Source organism: Sinocyclocheilus anshuiensis, unplaced genomic scaffold, assembly GCF_001515605.1.
Source record: "Sinocyclocheilus anshuiensis isolate Anshui unplaced genomic scaffold, SAMN03320099.WGS_v1.1 scaffold1365, whole genome shotgun sequence".
In the NCBI taxonomy this organism is placed as follows: Eukaryota; Metazoa; Chordata; class Actinopteri; order Cypriniformes; family Cyprinidae; genus Sinocyclocheilus; species Sinocyclocheilus anshuiensis.
Window position 1 is genome coordinate 799,205 of NW_015551032.1, and position 16,481 is coordinate 815,685.

Below are 16,481 nucleotides of genomic sequence, written 5' to 3' on the forward strand. Positions count from 1 at the left end.
TTTACTCACCCTTCACGCCATTCAAGATGTAGATGGGTTTGTTTTAGGTTTGTGACGATAGTATCGTGTATCGACGATTGTCAGAGATATCGACGATAGCAAATGTCTTTGTCGATAGTCAAGATGATATTAGGCTCATTCTCCTATAAATGTATTGCGGCCTATTATAATTCGGCTATTATTATCAAACTGCCCCGCTATTTCACTTCAGCACCGCATTTCACACTCGCGCAAATGAGGATTAGAGCCTGTAGCCGGTGAAGGAGTCTCCAACCACAAACACAGACGTACATCGTCTGCTGATATAAGGTATTTCATTGCATTTTAACAAGTAATCTGAACGGCCTATATATGTGCAATATTTTAACCGAGCCCTCACTAACTGAGTTTAATGCCACAGTTATGTTAGAACGCATCTCATTCTTGTTTCTCGTCAGAATCTTCTACTTCACCTGTTGAATTCACTATGGCAACAACCTGCAAGATCTGCGCGGGACCGATAGAGCCGCCGGATCAGCATGACTACTGCGTCGCCTGCCTGGGCCTGGCCCACGCCGAGGCGGCGCTGGACGAGTCCAACTGCGGGCATTGCGCGGAACTGCATGGCTGAAGTGCCACATACATTTTGTTGTAAGGTGTACAAATAATGTGAAAATCATGAAAGAAAGAAATAAAGCATTGCTGAAAGAATAAAGTCATATTGAGCTTCATTAACAGCACTGATATAGTTAATATTTCAATGTTTTCAACATAAGTTAAAGCTTTTGCCATTTTCTTCTCTTTTTGGCAAAAATAACAAGTTGACAGAAACTGTCAATTATTGAAAACAAAAATCCATTTGACCACAGCCAGAAGCGTTTGATCATGGTCCTTTTTCTCCTTCATTTCATTATCACTTTCATTGTGTCCTTTTCTTTTTATCTTCTAACACACACCAACTATAAGAATGGCTTCAGTATTCAGCTTTCCTCTAGTAAAACTGAAAACTGCTTCCTGCAGTAATAAATTGTATTATTTAAATGAAATCAACTAAAATGTCCATGACACATCTGACTGATCTGTAAATTTGAATACGCAGTCTTTTAAAAGAGTTGTCAAATTCTAAATGGCTTTTGAAATGTTGTTGAAATACTTACAGCCACTTTCATTCTGTGCTTTTTTTCTCCTGAAAAGAATGACAGTATAATAAAATCTTGTTATTAAAGTAATAAAAAAATAATAAGAATTGCTGAAAATTTACTCACCCTTCACGCCATTCAAGATGTAGATGGGTTTGTTTTAGGTTTGTGACGATAGTATCGTGTATCGACGATTGTCAGAGATATCGACGATAGCAAATGTCTTTGTCGATAGTCAAGATGATATTAGGCTCATTCTCCTATAAATGTATTGCGGCCTATTATAATTCGGCTATTATTATCAAACTGCCCCGCTATTTCACTTCAGCACCGCATTTCACACTCGCGCAAATGAGGATTAGAGCCTGTAGCCGGTGAAGGAGTCTCCAACCACAAACACAGACGTACATCGTCTGCTGATATAAGGTATTTCATTGCATTTTAACAAGTAATCTGAACGGCCTATATATGTGCAATATTTTAACCGAGCCCTCACTAACTGAGTTTAATGCCACAGTTATGTTAGAATGCATTTCATTCTTGTTTCTGTGACGGCGCGTCAGGCTCGTCATGGGGTGCGCGGTCCGGAGCGCTGTATGACTGACGTATCCGTTCAATTGAACTTTACTCCAAATATATGAACTTACCTGTTTTAAATACGTTTATATTTAACGTGTTCGTTTATGTCCACTATTCAGTGTTAAACTGTTGTTCTTTAAAATAAATCTACTTTTTTTATTTTCACCGTTGACTGCGGACCTTTTATACTGATAACTTCTGTGCGCCGATGCGGCAAACTTGTCACAGAACGAGCGGTCCTAATAGCGATGTATGACTGTTGTATCCGAATATATATGAAATAGCTGTTTTAAATATTTTTCTATTTAACATGTTAGTTTATCAATAGCCTATGTTTGAAAGTATATTATTTCGATTATTGGTGCTGTCATAGGCTCTCTCTCGCGCGTCCGCGCGGTTTAAAACACCACATAGTTATGAAATAGCCTATGATAAGTACAGAGAGTCTCTCACTTGCCCCCACCCATACACGCTCGATAATATCGTGTATCGGCAATCTCACAGGCTGGCGATATGACGATTTGAAAAATGACCATATCGCCCAACACTAGTTTGTTTCTTCATCATAACAGTTTTGGAGAAATGTAGCGTCAATAAAAACATTAAAATAATCCACAATCCACACGACTCCAGTCCATCAATTTAATCTTATGAAGTGAAAAGCTGCGTGTTTGGAGAAACAAATCCATCAACGAGGCATTTTAACATTAAACAGTTGGTTCTGGCCCCCAATCCATAATAATGCTTACAGTAGTGAAAAAGTCCATACCCTGTTGTCCTCTTACATTAAAATCCACTGACATTTTTTTAGGACTGTTTTGGACTGTTTAATTTTGTAAACAGTGCTTGATCTGTGCATATTTCTCTCCTGATTCAGATGAGACGACTTCTTTGCTGGAAGTAATGGTTTGCAGTTAAAATTCTTAAATAATGGATTTGTTTCTTACAAACACGCAGGTTATCGGTGATAATTATTGTGCTCAAGATGTTTCCAAATCATTTTCAAAATGAAATGTCCAAATTCACTTCTAGATGTGAGCGGGAATGGAGTGGCACAGCATAAAGGTGAAGTAAAGCTATCATTTATTGGTTTCTTTTTATGTTGGAGCTAAGCACATGTCTCTCTTGACAGCCTTCATTTTATAGTCATAATTTCTGTTTACAAGGGGTGCTAGATGATATTGAACTGCTCATGGAAAATTGTATTCATACTTAACATTTCTGTTTTTCTGTATGAGACACATCTCTGCTCATTCAGAAGGCAGAAATGATCACATTTGCTTTTGGGAGAACAACATTGTTATATTTTGTGCAGGCTTTTAAAAATAACAATGAGGGAATAAAATCCACTCTGGGGCATTTAAATTAGTTTCAATATAAAAAGGAAGCATAACTAGAACATGCTATATAATTGTATAGTTTTTTTTTTCTTCTTAACATTTTTATGATGTCTCTCCCTGCTTTAATTTCTCTAAACAAGATGTGACCATTTGAGCATATCTGTGCAGTGACAAATAGAATAGATAGTCCTTTTTGGCAACCTTTTAGTCTCACCACTTGCCTTGCAAGAAATTTGCATATAATCATGCTTGGCTGGCATAAGAAGGAAGTTGTGTAGAAGGCAATTGAAGTGCCGAAACAGAATACATTTGAATGTATTGAAACCCAGATTTATTAAAAGGAACTGCAAACATAGTGCTGTGTGTGTCTTCAACACACCATTCTTTCCTGAAACATGGTGCCAGATGTCCTTCATGCATTTTACATCATGTTGTTAAAGAGAGGGTCACCCGGGGGTTTTTTCACATATGCCCACTCTGCCCAGGAATGTCAGAGACAATGTTCTGTAACAGAGCACTAATGAATCTGTTTATTTTTGTTGGGATTTTTGAACATGGGGATCCATGATGTTTCTTTTTCTTATTATTATTTTTTTAATGAATTTTTTTATTTTTAGCAATAGATTTTTATATTTGCAAAATATATTTATATATTTTTTTTTCCAAAAATAGCAAGCAAGCTGGAAGTTATATTTACTAAATATTTGGGGTCGGTAAGTTTTATTTTGTTTTTGAAAGAAACAAATACTTTTGTTCAGCAAGGATGCATAAATTGATCAATAGTTACAGTAAAGGCATTTATAATGGTACAACAGATTTCTATTTCTATTTCTCAGCAGGCTTTATTTCACATTAAATTGATCGAAAGTGACAGTAAAAAACATTTATAATGTGACATCTGATAATAATAACAAATGTTTCTGGAGCATCAGCATATAAGATGATTTCTGAAGAATCCTGTGACACTGAAGACTGGAGTAATGGCTGCTGAAAATTCATAATAAGAATAAATTACATTTTAAAACATTCAAATACAAAACTGTTATTTTAAATTGCAATAATATTTACAATATTACTGTTCTTACTGTATTTTAATCAAATAAATGCAGCCTTGTTGAACATAAGAAGTCATTTTTGTAAATTTGACAAAACCTCGTCTACATTATGTTGATTATCTTGGTGACAAATCAGCAAAATATGCAACAAGAATGTAAAATACATTACAGAAAATCAACATTTAGGTTTGCAAGGTTTATAAAAATGAATGTACAAGAATGCATGTCTTGGAACAATTACAGCATTTTACAATTTTCTCAGGCTTCTTTGTTGTCTCACATGACTAATCTCCTCCATATAGCTGATTTATAATGAACTTACTGAAGACTTACAGTATTTTAAGATCTTTCATAATGTTAAGTTGCTCTGGTGGACTCAATTGGCTAGGGATACGATTTAGCACATTTTCTAATTGAATTAGTCTGCGCAGTGGCTTGGTTCTGGCTGATCTCTCAATGCCTAAATCAAGGCCAGCTCAATTTGCACTCAATTACCTTCTGCTTGCTTGGCTACTAGTCTTTAACTTATAGAATTGAAATAGGAACATTTACACGTGACCTTGAGGGTTTTCAGCTTTAATGTGATGTTTTCACCCAGACAGTTTTTTTTAACTTCATCAAAATAGCCACTGTTGTTTTTGCTTATCGAGTAGAAAGTCACATGATACTTAGAATGACACAGAAACAGAAGATAAATTGGTTTCCTCACTATAGACAGTCTTGAATCATCCAGTGCACATAAGAGACCATTTGTCTGTGGCTAATGGTGTGTATCTCAACTGCACCTGATATGGCCCACCAAATATGTCACATTACTTCCTCAGCTGATTTATCAAGTATGTTCTGTCACACAAACTCGCGTGTGCCCTGGAGATTGTGCAGGTACACCTTACCCACAGTGTGCTCCTGTTAACTCAAACATGTCAACTGGACCAAATCCAGACCTATCTTTAGCTTCACCAGCAAGTTTCCTTATTTGTCGATTCTTCTCATATGTTGTTTGAAGCGGGTCCATGGGCACATTCAAGCATACTTTGTGTTTCAGACAACCCAATACATCAACCAAATAGCTTTTTTGACACGGATACCCGCTCTCTTCGCTTTTTGGGGAAGGTGTGAACATTCCTTCAAAAATACCTTTAGAAAAAAACTCAACTTTATTGTTTAGTAATAGATTTAAATTTAAGACAAAGGTATTTGAACACTTTCTGGATATAAAACTTTGTGGAACATGTTTATAGTAACTGTATTGAACCATACCTGTGGCTACAGTGTGAATTTTATATATTCACACAGTAACCTTGAGACTGGTCATTGCAAATATAGCTCAGAATAGCTGTGAGGAAAAAAATTCCTCAAATACGTTCCAAATATGTTCAAATACATTTTGGGGCCACTGTATATGAGGTGTTGACTCGTGACAATTTTCAAAGAAATCATGGAAACGAGTTGAAAATTATAAATAACTGTACCAAATGTCATCATATTATGTATTTATAGCTGTCATAACTTTACATAGCTATAGTTTCCAGTTATTATTGCAAATAAAAAAAAAAACATAATATATTTGTAAAGAACATGCAAGTTTAATAAAAAATATACATCAATTTTTTATGACGCTAATATCTTTTTCTAGTAACTTTTATTAATATTTATCAGTGAAAGTAATGACTGGAAATGTAATGAAAATGATAAATAACTGTACCAAATGTCATCATATTATGGATTTATAGCTGTCATAACTTTACATAGCTATAGTTTCCAGTTATTATTGCAAATAAAAAAAAAACATAATATATTTGTAAAGAACATGCAAGTTTAATAAAAAATATACATCAATTTTTTATGACGCTAATATCTTTTTCTAGTAACTTTTATTAATATTTATCAGTGAAAGTAATGACTGGAAATGTAAAAATCTGATATACTGACATAATGCAGGCATTAGGCTTATCGCATATACAAGTGAAATTATAATTTTATAAGGATAGGATGTTAAATTAGAGGATTATTGTGATTGAATTCAATTGGTAAATTCCAGTGATATTTAGTATTATTTATTTATATTTATATTATATTTATATTTCAGTTTTAGTAATTTAGCAATAGTTTCAGTTTTAGCAATTTTGTTGTGTGCTTTTGCCATTTTTTTTTTTTTTTTTTTAAAAATTTTTTTTAACATTTTTATTTTTTTTTTTTTTTAGTACTTATTGAAAATAGTTTTGCTTTCAGTTTTAGTTAACTATAACAAAACAGGAAATGCGTCATAACATTTTAAATGCAGTTAACTGTGTTGCTAATGGAAATGTTTTGTGACAACTCATGTTTCATTTAAAGTTCTTAAATGTCAGAACTTTTTCCTTACAAATAGCTCAAATATATCATTTCATTAGACAGATGTCAGTTGACTGTTGTCGTTTAATTTTTTTATGACTGTTGTGCCTGGAGCACAGCAAACTTCTGTGGCCTATTTTGTTCAGCTGATAAAAATGTCATTATCTCAAATGTGTTGCTTGCTCAAAAATGCCCCAAAAGTCTGCTGGAGAAATACAACCTGCTCTCAGTCATTGCTGAAACTAGCGATTAAAAATGCAATACTTCAGGGCCTTGCTTACTCACTATGCAATAGGAATGTAATCTCCATGAACTAGAAGCAGAAGTTTTGATGCTAGAAAGAAATGTCCTCAGTTCCACCTAAGGTGCAGACTTTGTTGAATGAATGAATGAATGAATGAATGATGCATTTATATAGCGCTTTACTGTGTATTGTTGTACAATAACTACTTTTTAATTGGTAAACTTATGAGCATTTAGAACTTTGTGCCAGGATTTCCTCATGGAAAACCTGGGAATATCAGGGAATTTTAAAATTGTCGTTTCTTGGCCTGTGGAGGTTATGGAAATGAATAAGTGACGTGACGTGGCTTGTTGCCAAGTATGGTGTCCCATACTCGGAATCCAAGTGCACACACACATCAGTGAGTAGTGAACACGCACACACCGTGAACACTCACTTGGAGCAGTGGGTAGCCATTCATTTGCTGCAGCGCCAAGGGACCTTGGTGCCTTGCTCAAGGGTCTCACCTCAGTCGTGGTATTGAGGGTGGAAGAGAGTGCTGGTCATTCACTCCCTCCTCCTACAATTCCTGCCGGTACAGAGGCTCGAACCCACGACCTTTGGGTTACAAGTCTGACTCTCTAACCATTAGGTTTTAATTTATTTGTTTTAGTTTCAAGGTTCAACAATAAGATTTTTTGTGCCAGACCATTTGGCCAGTATATTTAACATTGTTAGATATTACTGTTGTGATATTACTCGGCTTACTGTTGAGCCTCGAGTTATGTTCAGTTGTGAAATGTGCCTTCTTAAAACTATTTTAAATTAAAACAGAACAACTTTATTCAGTAATCATGAATAAAAAAAGTTATAGAAATGCATTGTCCAAAAAAGTGGGTTCCTTGATGTTCAGTTTGTTTCATTAATCTGTCTCTCTCCCTATCTCACTTTTGTCTCTCTTAGATGTTTGTGCTTAATAAGGCTGATGACACCAGCTGCTCCCTGCATGAGTTCACCATCACCGGCTCAACCTATGCTCCGGAGGGACAAGTGTAAGAGTACACAAACACACTCAGAGCACTTGATCCTTCCCAAAACATCTTGTCATTTTTACCTATTCAAAATAATCTAATGCTCATTCTGGTTTGTATTTACATCCCTTCATCTTGCAACAATGATCTCTCCCCTTAGGCTGAAAGCCGACAAGCCAGTGCAGTGTGGAGAATATGATGGTCTGGTGGAACTGGCTACTATTTGCTCCCTGTGCAATGACTCCTCGCTGGACTATAATGAGGTCAGCAGTGTGTGCCTTGGATCTTCACAGATGCCACATTTACCCTTCTGAGTTTAACAAAGAGTCTCAATCAGTGTTTTTGAGTCTGTCCTGCTCTCATTGCTGAAGTGTTAACCATGCACCCTCTGTTCCTCAGGGATGGGCAGCTTTTTAGTTTGTATGTTTTGAACATTTGGCTTGCATTTCTCACCTCTGTGCCATTGCCATGGTATCATGGTTTCTGCATTGCATAACATCATGCTTATTCCATGGTTGTCAGGTAGGGTAGAGGACAGCGCAAGTTAGAACAAGCCGAAGAGTTTTAAAAGACGCCACGCGAGTAATAGTAATATGTTAAAGGCAGCCATATCAAGCAAATATTTTAAAAGTCTTAGTCCGTGTATTCTGAACATGTTTTTAATATGATAAATAAACGACCTAATTCAGTGTCGTGTTCCACCACCGTAGTACATGCTTCCTGCTTCCTGGAATAATGCAAATATTTCCACAGAGAGTGACCAGCATCCTTCAAGTGAACTGTGAACATTAGAGATCTAATAAACCATTATACAGTAGATGTTAACACATGAGCCTTGTGTTTGAATGTTGAGTAACAATGTTGAATGAATGAGTGAATGATGCATTTATATAGTGCTTTATTGTGTATTCTTGTACACCCAAAGCGCTTTACAATCATGGGGGGGGGTCTCTCCTTAACCACCACCAGTGTGCAGCATCCACTTGGATGATGCGACGGCAGCCACAGGACAGCAGCGCCAGTGCGCTCACCACACACCAGCTACAGGTGGAGAGGAGAGAAAGTCATAGAGCCAATCAAGTGGATGGGGATTATTAGGAGGTCATGATTGACAAGGGCCAGGGGGACAATTTGGCCAGGACGCCGGGGTTACACCCCTACTCTTTACGAGAAGTGCCATGGGATTTTTAATGACCACAGAGAGTCAGGACCTCGGTTTAACGTCTCATCCGAAAGACGGTGCTTTTTGACAGTATAGTGTCCCCGTCACTACACTGGGGCGTTAGGACCCACACAGACCACAGGGTGAGCACCCCCTGCTGGCCTCACTAACACCTCTTCCAGCAGCAACCTAGTTTTCCCAAGAGGTCTCCCATCCAGGTACTGACCAGGCTCAGCCCTGCTTAACTTCAGTGGGCAACCAGTTTTGGGCTGCAGGGTGATATGGCTGTGGCCAATTGTTGATTCAAGCTAGCTCAGGCTAATTCAAATTCATTTTGTTTTGATTGGTCTGATAAGATTATCATTTATGAAATGTCAGGAAATACCTGGAGTTTTGTGAGTAATGTCATATAGAGGGTTTTATCAAGTTATGATTAGGCTAAGAAAGCACAGCACGCTTTTCATTTGAATTCTGCAGCTGTTCTTTTATATAGCTGATTAAAAACAGGCTTCATCAACACAATTTCCATTACATTGACTTGATTTTAAAGGGGTCATATGAACATCAAATTTTCATTTTTGGATGAACTATCCCTTTAAGGCTCTTGCCTAAAGTTCACCCCAAAATGAAAATTCTGTCCTTTCATTTGAAACTTGACAGCCCAAATCCTCATTTATTTTCCTTCCATGGAAAAGAGTGGACAGAATATTCTTCAAAGACTAATCTTCTTGTGTTCCACAGAAAAATATGTGCTTGGAATAATACAAATATAAATTTTCGGTTGAACTATCCCTTTAACATATTAATGTTTTCATTACTTTTTTTCTCATTACATGACTAAATTGGTCCTTATAGGTGCGATGTTATATTTTCACAGTTATAGCTGAATGTGCTGCATGTCACAGATTGCATGAGATGTGTTAATAGAACTCAGACTGAGATTCTATCACCACACTGGGCCTCTGGATACCACGGACAGTTTGCTGAGATATTGACTGTGCTCAGATCTCTCAGAGCTGGCCATTCAAAGCCACATTGGGGCCATTTCCCATTAAGACATCTGTGCAGAGTGTCACTTCAGAGCCTAGGTGCTGTGCTGAAATGCGCAACCCATCAACACTTGCACAAAATGTCACTTTGACAAGATGGCTCCTCAGGATATCTGTCACTGTGTGTGATTTATAACACAGCTGTACAGAATTTATGATCCGTAAGAGCAAATCAAAGTTTTGTGTACATACTGTATATCTGAATTGTCACATAAACTTTAAATAAACTTCTGACATAGCTCACTGCTTGGTGCATTTAACCGATTTGTGTGGATATCTAGTTGAAGCAATATTATTTTGTTTTCTGCTTAACATCAGCTCTTATAAATTAAATTGTCTGACTGTATTTGTGTCATTAAAATATCACTCTGTTTTGTAAGAATATTTGGTAACACTTTAGTTTAGGAAGCAATTCTCACTATTAACTAGTTGTGTATTAGCAAGCATATTACTAGCTTAATAGCTGTTTATTTGTACTTGTAAAGCACATATTAATGCCTTATTCTGCATGACCATATTTTAGATCCCTTAACCCACCCCATACCTAAACTTAACAACTACCTTACTAACTATTGATAAGCAGCAAATTAAGAGTTTATTGGGGCAAAAGTCATAGTTAATAGCTAGTGAATAGTGAGAATTAGTCCCTAAACTAAATTGTGACCGAATATGTTTGCCTGTTCAGCGGAAAACTGTGAAATGTTCTGTTGAATATATGGCTCGAACAAGTCATCCAAACAAATTTACAGTTAATTCAGCATTAACATTGAGCCGTATATGCTAAACAATAGCAAATAATATTATTTGTGTTTTTTAGAATACGTTATTAATTCAGAATTCAAAGTTACAGTGGGATTTCTTTTTACTAACTCATTAAAAAGAATGGTCCATAAGAGTCATTTGTTTGTTGTGTGTAGGAAACACTGGCATGTGCTCCAGTTTGAGATCTGACAAAACCACTTTAAATGCACACAAACCTTTCCTTACTGTTACCGATGATGTCTGCTTTTAACATTATTTTTAAAATGGTTATTTTTTCCATTTGCAACCATTTTAGTTGCAGTCTGGCTTGGCTTGCATTGAGACAGCTGTCATCAAATGACTGTAAGACTACTTAAATCAAAGCTTCAGTGGCAGCACAGGGTTTCATTCACCCTGACCTTTCTTAAAGGGGTCATGAACTGCCTTTTTATCATTTTGTTCTGTCCGCTTTAAATGTTATCAAGATAAAAAAACATCATCATTTAGAAGTAATAGGTTATTTTCTGTCCTGTTTTGACCCCCTCATCGGAACGCTCTGTTTGAATAGGTGTGGCAGATTGTAGACTCGGAAGTAAACGGCCACTGCTATGATTGGCTAACAGTTGTATATATTTGACAGCCAAATCCTTCATAGATGGACGCTGATGTGGTTAAAAACACATAAATACTCAGTACATATCAAACAATCTGTAATAACAGACAAAGCACTAGTGACCACGTAATAAAAACAGTTACTCAGACTTGTGTGGTGCGACATTACTGTCAGATCCAATATAGTCGCACAGCATTGTCTTTTAGTTTCAATCTTTTTGAAAATTGTGCCTTGTTTGTAAATTAATCCGCTGTTGAAATTAAGTAAACAAAGGACCGAGTTCTTGCTGGCGTGGTCTGGATCTTCATTAAAAATAGAGTTCATCCATTCTTTCCCTAATGTTGGGATCAGAAGGAAGACCATGCAAAGACTGTGTTTTTCCACAACTTGGCACTGCACAGCGTCTTGTTGTCTTCTGAGCCATCTTTATCGTTTGGTTTCTGCGTAGACCTGCATTTACGTCTCTTGTTATTTACACTACATGAGTGAATCGGTGGGCGGAGCTAAACAGGCAGTGATGTAGAAGCAGGCGCTGATCATCTTCTGTGGAGGCGGAGTTTAGCCACACTATTACGTCATAAAGTAGCACATTCCACAACCTGTCGTTTTGGCAGATTGGCTTCAATACAAGACTGACGAGAAAGTTTGAATTCTGAAACTTACAGAATGTTTTTATAGTACAGTGACCTCTTAAGTGTCAAAAGATTAAGGCAATTTTGATTTCTAAGTTCATGACCACTTTTTTAAAGTTTTAGCAAAGACCCTGTTTTAGGTCCAGTCCAAATTGTCTGTTTAGGTCTGCTACATTGACATAAAAGAGGCTCCTCCTCTGTTTTACCTATTTGATCATCCAATACCCTTTTAAAGCAGTAGGTCCCTCAGGCAAGACTGTTAATACATTTTAAAATACCAAAGCAACCTCGTTCAGTCTTATCTGTTGATGTTCTAACATTTATTGTAGGGAATGGAGATGTCTCGGGTTAAATGCATGATAACTTAACTATTTCCAATGACCTTGTTTAAACAGTTTCAGCTAGGAATTTCTAACAAATACAATAAAAATTCTGAAGCTGTTTTGAAAATTGACAATTGTGAATGTTTAGTAAGAAAATTACTTTAGAATCATTATTTGAGCTTGGACACTGATCCCTCTGATTTGTTTTTATGTTGTCATCTCCAGATGTTACACTGTCAAGGTTTTGCTTTTTAGTGCCGTGTCATTCCCAACGCATGCATCATGAACTGAGAGATGATGGCATTTGGTGGGCATGGATTTATGTCTTTGTACTTTTCTTCCTGTTATAGAACAATACATCATGGAAACCAGACACCTGTCAAGACTGCATCTGCTACAATGATATTGTCATCTGCAAACCCACTCGCTGCCGAAATCCCCAGTGTGACTTTCAGAGGGTAAGAATGAAGTATTTGATAATGAGCCATTAAAACAGGGCAATAACAATGCTTGGGTAGATGAATGCATTGTTAGCTTTTTAGGAATGAAAGTGGCCAGTTAAACATTAATGCTTTTGGTCCAATTCAAAGCAACCGATACTAAAAACCGTGTTGCAAATGGTTCAAACAATGAGGGTTCTACCAAGAACCATTTAAAAGAGGATTCAGTGTAACCTTGTTCTCAAAGGATTTCTAAGTGGGTTCATTAAAGATTATGAAGTTGAAGTGTTCCAGTATATTTCATTTTCTGCTGGTTACATTATTTTCAACATCACGCTAAGCCAGGCTGTTGTCCCCACATGCTTCAAAGCCACCACCATCATTCCAGTCCCGAAGAAGTCGTCTCCATCCTGCTTCAATGACTACCGTCCAGTTGCAGACTAGTATATCAGTAGGTCTTTACGAGTGAGTCATTGTATCATTCACAACAGATTTCTTCAAAAACACTTATTCATTCAGTAAAGCCACTGCTGTGTGTCAGTTCTTTTTGTTTGGAACTATTTCCTACAGAGTAACTGGCAGTATTGTGTCTAAATGTACTGTTTTAACCTATTGTTTATTTAACAGTTGTACAAAAGCACTGTCACACATTAACAATCATGCTGTTGATCTAAATATCAGCGTGGCTGTTTGCAATCAGCAGTGCTCTTGCTTGTGTGATATTGCTGAAATAGCATTGCTGTGATACTTAAGTTATGGGGATAAAATAATATTGGCTAGAGTGTTCATCCTGCATGGGCATCGGAACCACTGTATTTGAGTATCCATTTCGTGTTTTAGCTACAGCCTTGACTTCCACGCTGCTGCTTCCTCAAATCCATTCCACTTGGCTCATTCAGAGTCCATATAAATTAAAGTCCATTCCGTGTTTTCACTACTGGCGTCTGCTGCACTCCCACGACACAGCAAGGTAAACAAAGCATCTTAGCATATCTGCTGCTCAGGTGTGTCTGGCTGTGTGCTCGCATAAAACATATCACTATGCAAATGATTAAACTGAATTTAATTATTTAAATAGTTTCACAAAGAGCTCAAAAGAAAATACACAAGTTTTGTCATTTTCAAAGCTTTATATATTAAAGCTTATTTATATGTATATATTTTAATTAATTTAAATTCAAAGTTTAATATTAATCGCTAGTTCATATAATAATTCAGTGAATATATTATATGAGTTACAAGTAATTATAATTCATAAAATATAAATATATTAAATAATTAGCAGTAAAAGACTGGCAATTTTTTCTCTAAACTCCTTTCACTGTAAACTGCTTTCATTTGAAGCGAGTTTTGCCCGTTTGAGTTTGCTCGAAGTAGGCCTAAATGTGAACTTACCTGGGAAAAAAACAAACAAAACCGGCTTCATGCAACAGGCCTCTGTTGAGATGTCAAGAACATTTTGGTGTTATCTTATTGCATTAAACATTGCAAGAAATGTGTAGCAGTAAGAACAGTAACAGCGTTGTTGTTATTAACTAAAAACTAAAACAACAGAAAAAGTTGTTAATTGAAATAAGGCTGAAATAAAATTAAGTATTAATATTAGATGAAAAATTCAAACTTGAAAAACTTGAACAGAAATGAGAAATGTTGCCTTGGCGACTAACTGAAATAAAAGTAGGTTGCAGGTGAAGTACTGAAATTACTAAAACTCAAACTGAAATAAGATTAAAGCTAAATATAAAGATTTATAAAAATAGCAAATGCACATAACAAAATTAATAAAAACTTAAACCAAATTTAAAATGAAATCTGATCATTTAAAACATAAATATCAAAGCTCATTTAAAATATTAATAAATACGTTTGTAGTATCTAAATAACACTAAAAAACACTGCTTGCAAATGCCAATATTTTTGAGTCCGTATTATGTCTCATTGCTCTTGAGTCCTGATAAAACTTTCTCTGAGATGCTAATGCAACTGTTTAAATGTTTCTCTGGATGTTTTCCTAGGGTCAACGCTTGAGAATCCCACCCAACAAGTGCTGTCCAGAATGTTTTGCACAGTTGCCCGGGGTCTGTCAGCATGAAGGAATGGTTTATGGGGTAAGTAACACTGCTTATGACACCACTCCAATGAAAGATGCTAAAAGCCCCTTTCTTCCCACTTTTGGTCAAGCAGCCAACTCAGTGATTGCTTCGTTTTGTGCACAATAGCGTTTTTGGTTGTGTTCCACTCTTCCCTGACAGAGCAAGCTTCTTTTTTTTTGTTTCAATCATCCCTGCTAAAGAGCCACTTGGTGCCCTGTTTAAGATTCTAGCAGTGTAGCTTTCAAGTCAAGTAGCATTTACTTTAGGGAGCAGGCTGTGTTGGTATTGGGGCTCAGAACAATAAGTGATATTTGTGATATTCTGTTTGCACAGATTTAAAGATAACTGTGTTTTAATTCATTTTTGCAATCAACATTTCTCTTCATCCATGTCCTGATTTACCTCTCTCCTGCTTCCACTCACTCAGCATGACAGTCAGTGGAGTAATTCCAAATGTTCGGTGTGCACATGCTCTCATGGGAAGGTGACCTGTGGGCCACGTGCTTGTCCTTCTCTTAGTTGTGGGAAAGACCAGAGTCCTTTCATCCCAGACGGAGACTGCTGCCCTGTATGTGCTCACAATGGAGGTACAGTAAGCTGCAACTTTTTTCATGCACAACATGATGGGCTACTTGCTGTTGGTGAAAGTGATTGCTTTCCTCAACCATTGCTTCTGGTTTTAGTCAGTCATTGTATTTTACATTATGGAAAAAATTGGGTAACACTTTAGAATAGGGAACACATATCTATTAACTAAGAGTTTTCCCTCAATAAACTCCTAATTTGCTTCTTATTAATAATTAGTAAGGTAGTTGTTAAGTATAGATGTTATGGTTAAGGTAGTTGTTATGGGCATGCAGAATAAGGTATTAATATCTGACTAATCAGTATTAATAAACAGCCAATATGCTAGTAATATGCATGCTAATAAGCTACTAGATAATAGTGAGAATTGGTCCTTAAAATGGAGACAGAATGGTGGTCCTGTAGAACACGAGACAACACATATCTTTACTCTTTATCAGTTCCTAAAGAACTACAGAAGAAAATCAGAATAAATTACCGTAACATAATGATATATATATATATTTTTTAGTTATTTATTATTTAACTATTTATGGAATACAGAAGAATAATATTTTCTTTTGTTTCCTCTAATTTTTTAATGCTTTAGTTCATTTTATTATTTTATATTAGTTTTTCTAGGACAAATACAACGGATATTTGTTTATATCAATATTTATATATTTGCTCATTTATTGATCTATGCTAATTTATAATTATAGTGAATCTGTTTATTTATAATATATATTAAAACAATATTAATGGTCACAGTGAAGCAAATATAAGCTACACCTAAAAAAAAAAACCTTTATTTTGTCTTAATAGACACCCGTCATGATTTAGAATTGTTTTGTTGACAATCGGCGCTCAAGTGCTCGTCACTCTTTAGCTCCGCCCACGGCGCGCCTCCAGGAGCTCTGCTTTTTTCGGAGAGAATCGTAAAGCTGTATCTCTCTTTTATAAATATGATAAAACTAAAGACCTTTTGGAGATATGAAGGATGCATTACTACTCTATAGGTACTTAAGATTAACATGAGATTGGGTGAAACTGTGTGTGTTATGCCCCCTTTAAATGGAAATTAACTAATTTCAAAGTGCATGTTACTGAAGTTACTGTAAACAATTCATCCATTCTTATAGTTTATTTTTAAACGTTTTTGACCTTATAAATTTTAATCAAAC

At 36.1% G+C, this 16,481-nt stretch overlaps 1 protein-coding gene across 1 annotated transcript in view; it reads left to right on the plus strand.

Annotated features, from left to right (window-relative positions):
• LOC107661219 (extracellular matrix protein FRAS1-like) overlaps positions 1–16,481 on the plus strand; it is a 133,051-nt gene that overhangs the window by 32,417 nt on the left and 84,153 nt on the right. Inside the window, exons 3-5 of the mRNA XM_016450718.1 lie at positions 12,551–12,658; positions 14,656–14,748; positions 15,161–15,320. Of these exons, the coding sequence (XP_016306204.1) occupies positions 12,551–12,658; positions 14,656–14,748; positions 15,161–15,320 (361 nt within the window). The remainder of the gene's footprint in view (positions 1–12,550; positions 12,659–14,655; positions 14,749–15,160; positions 15,321–16,481) is intronic.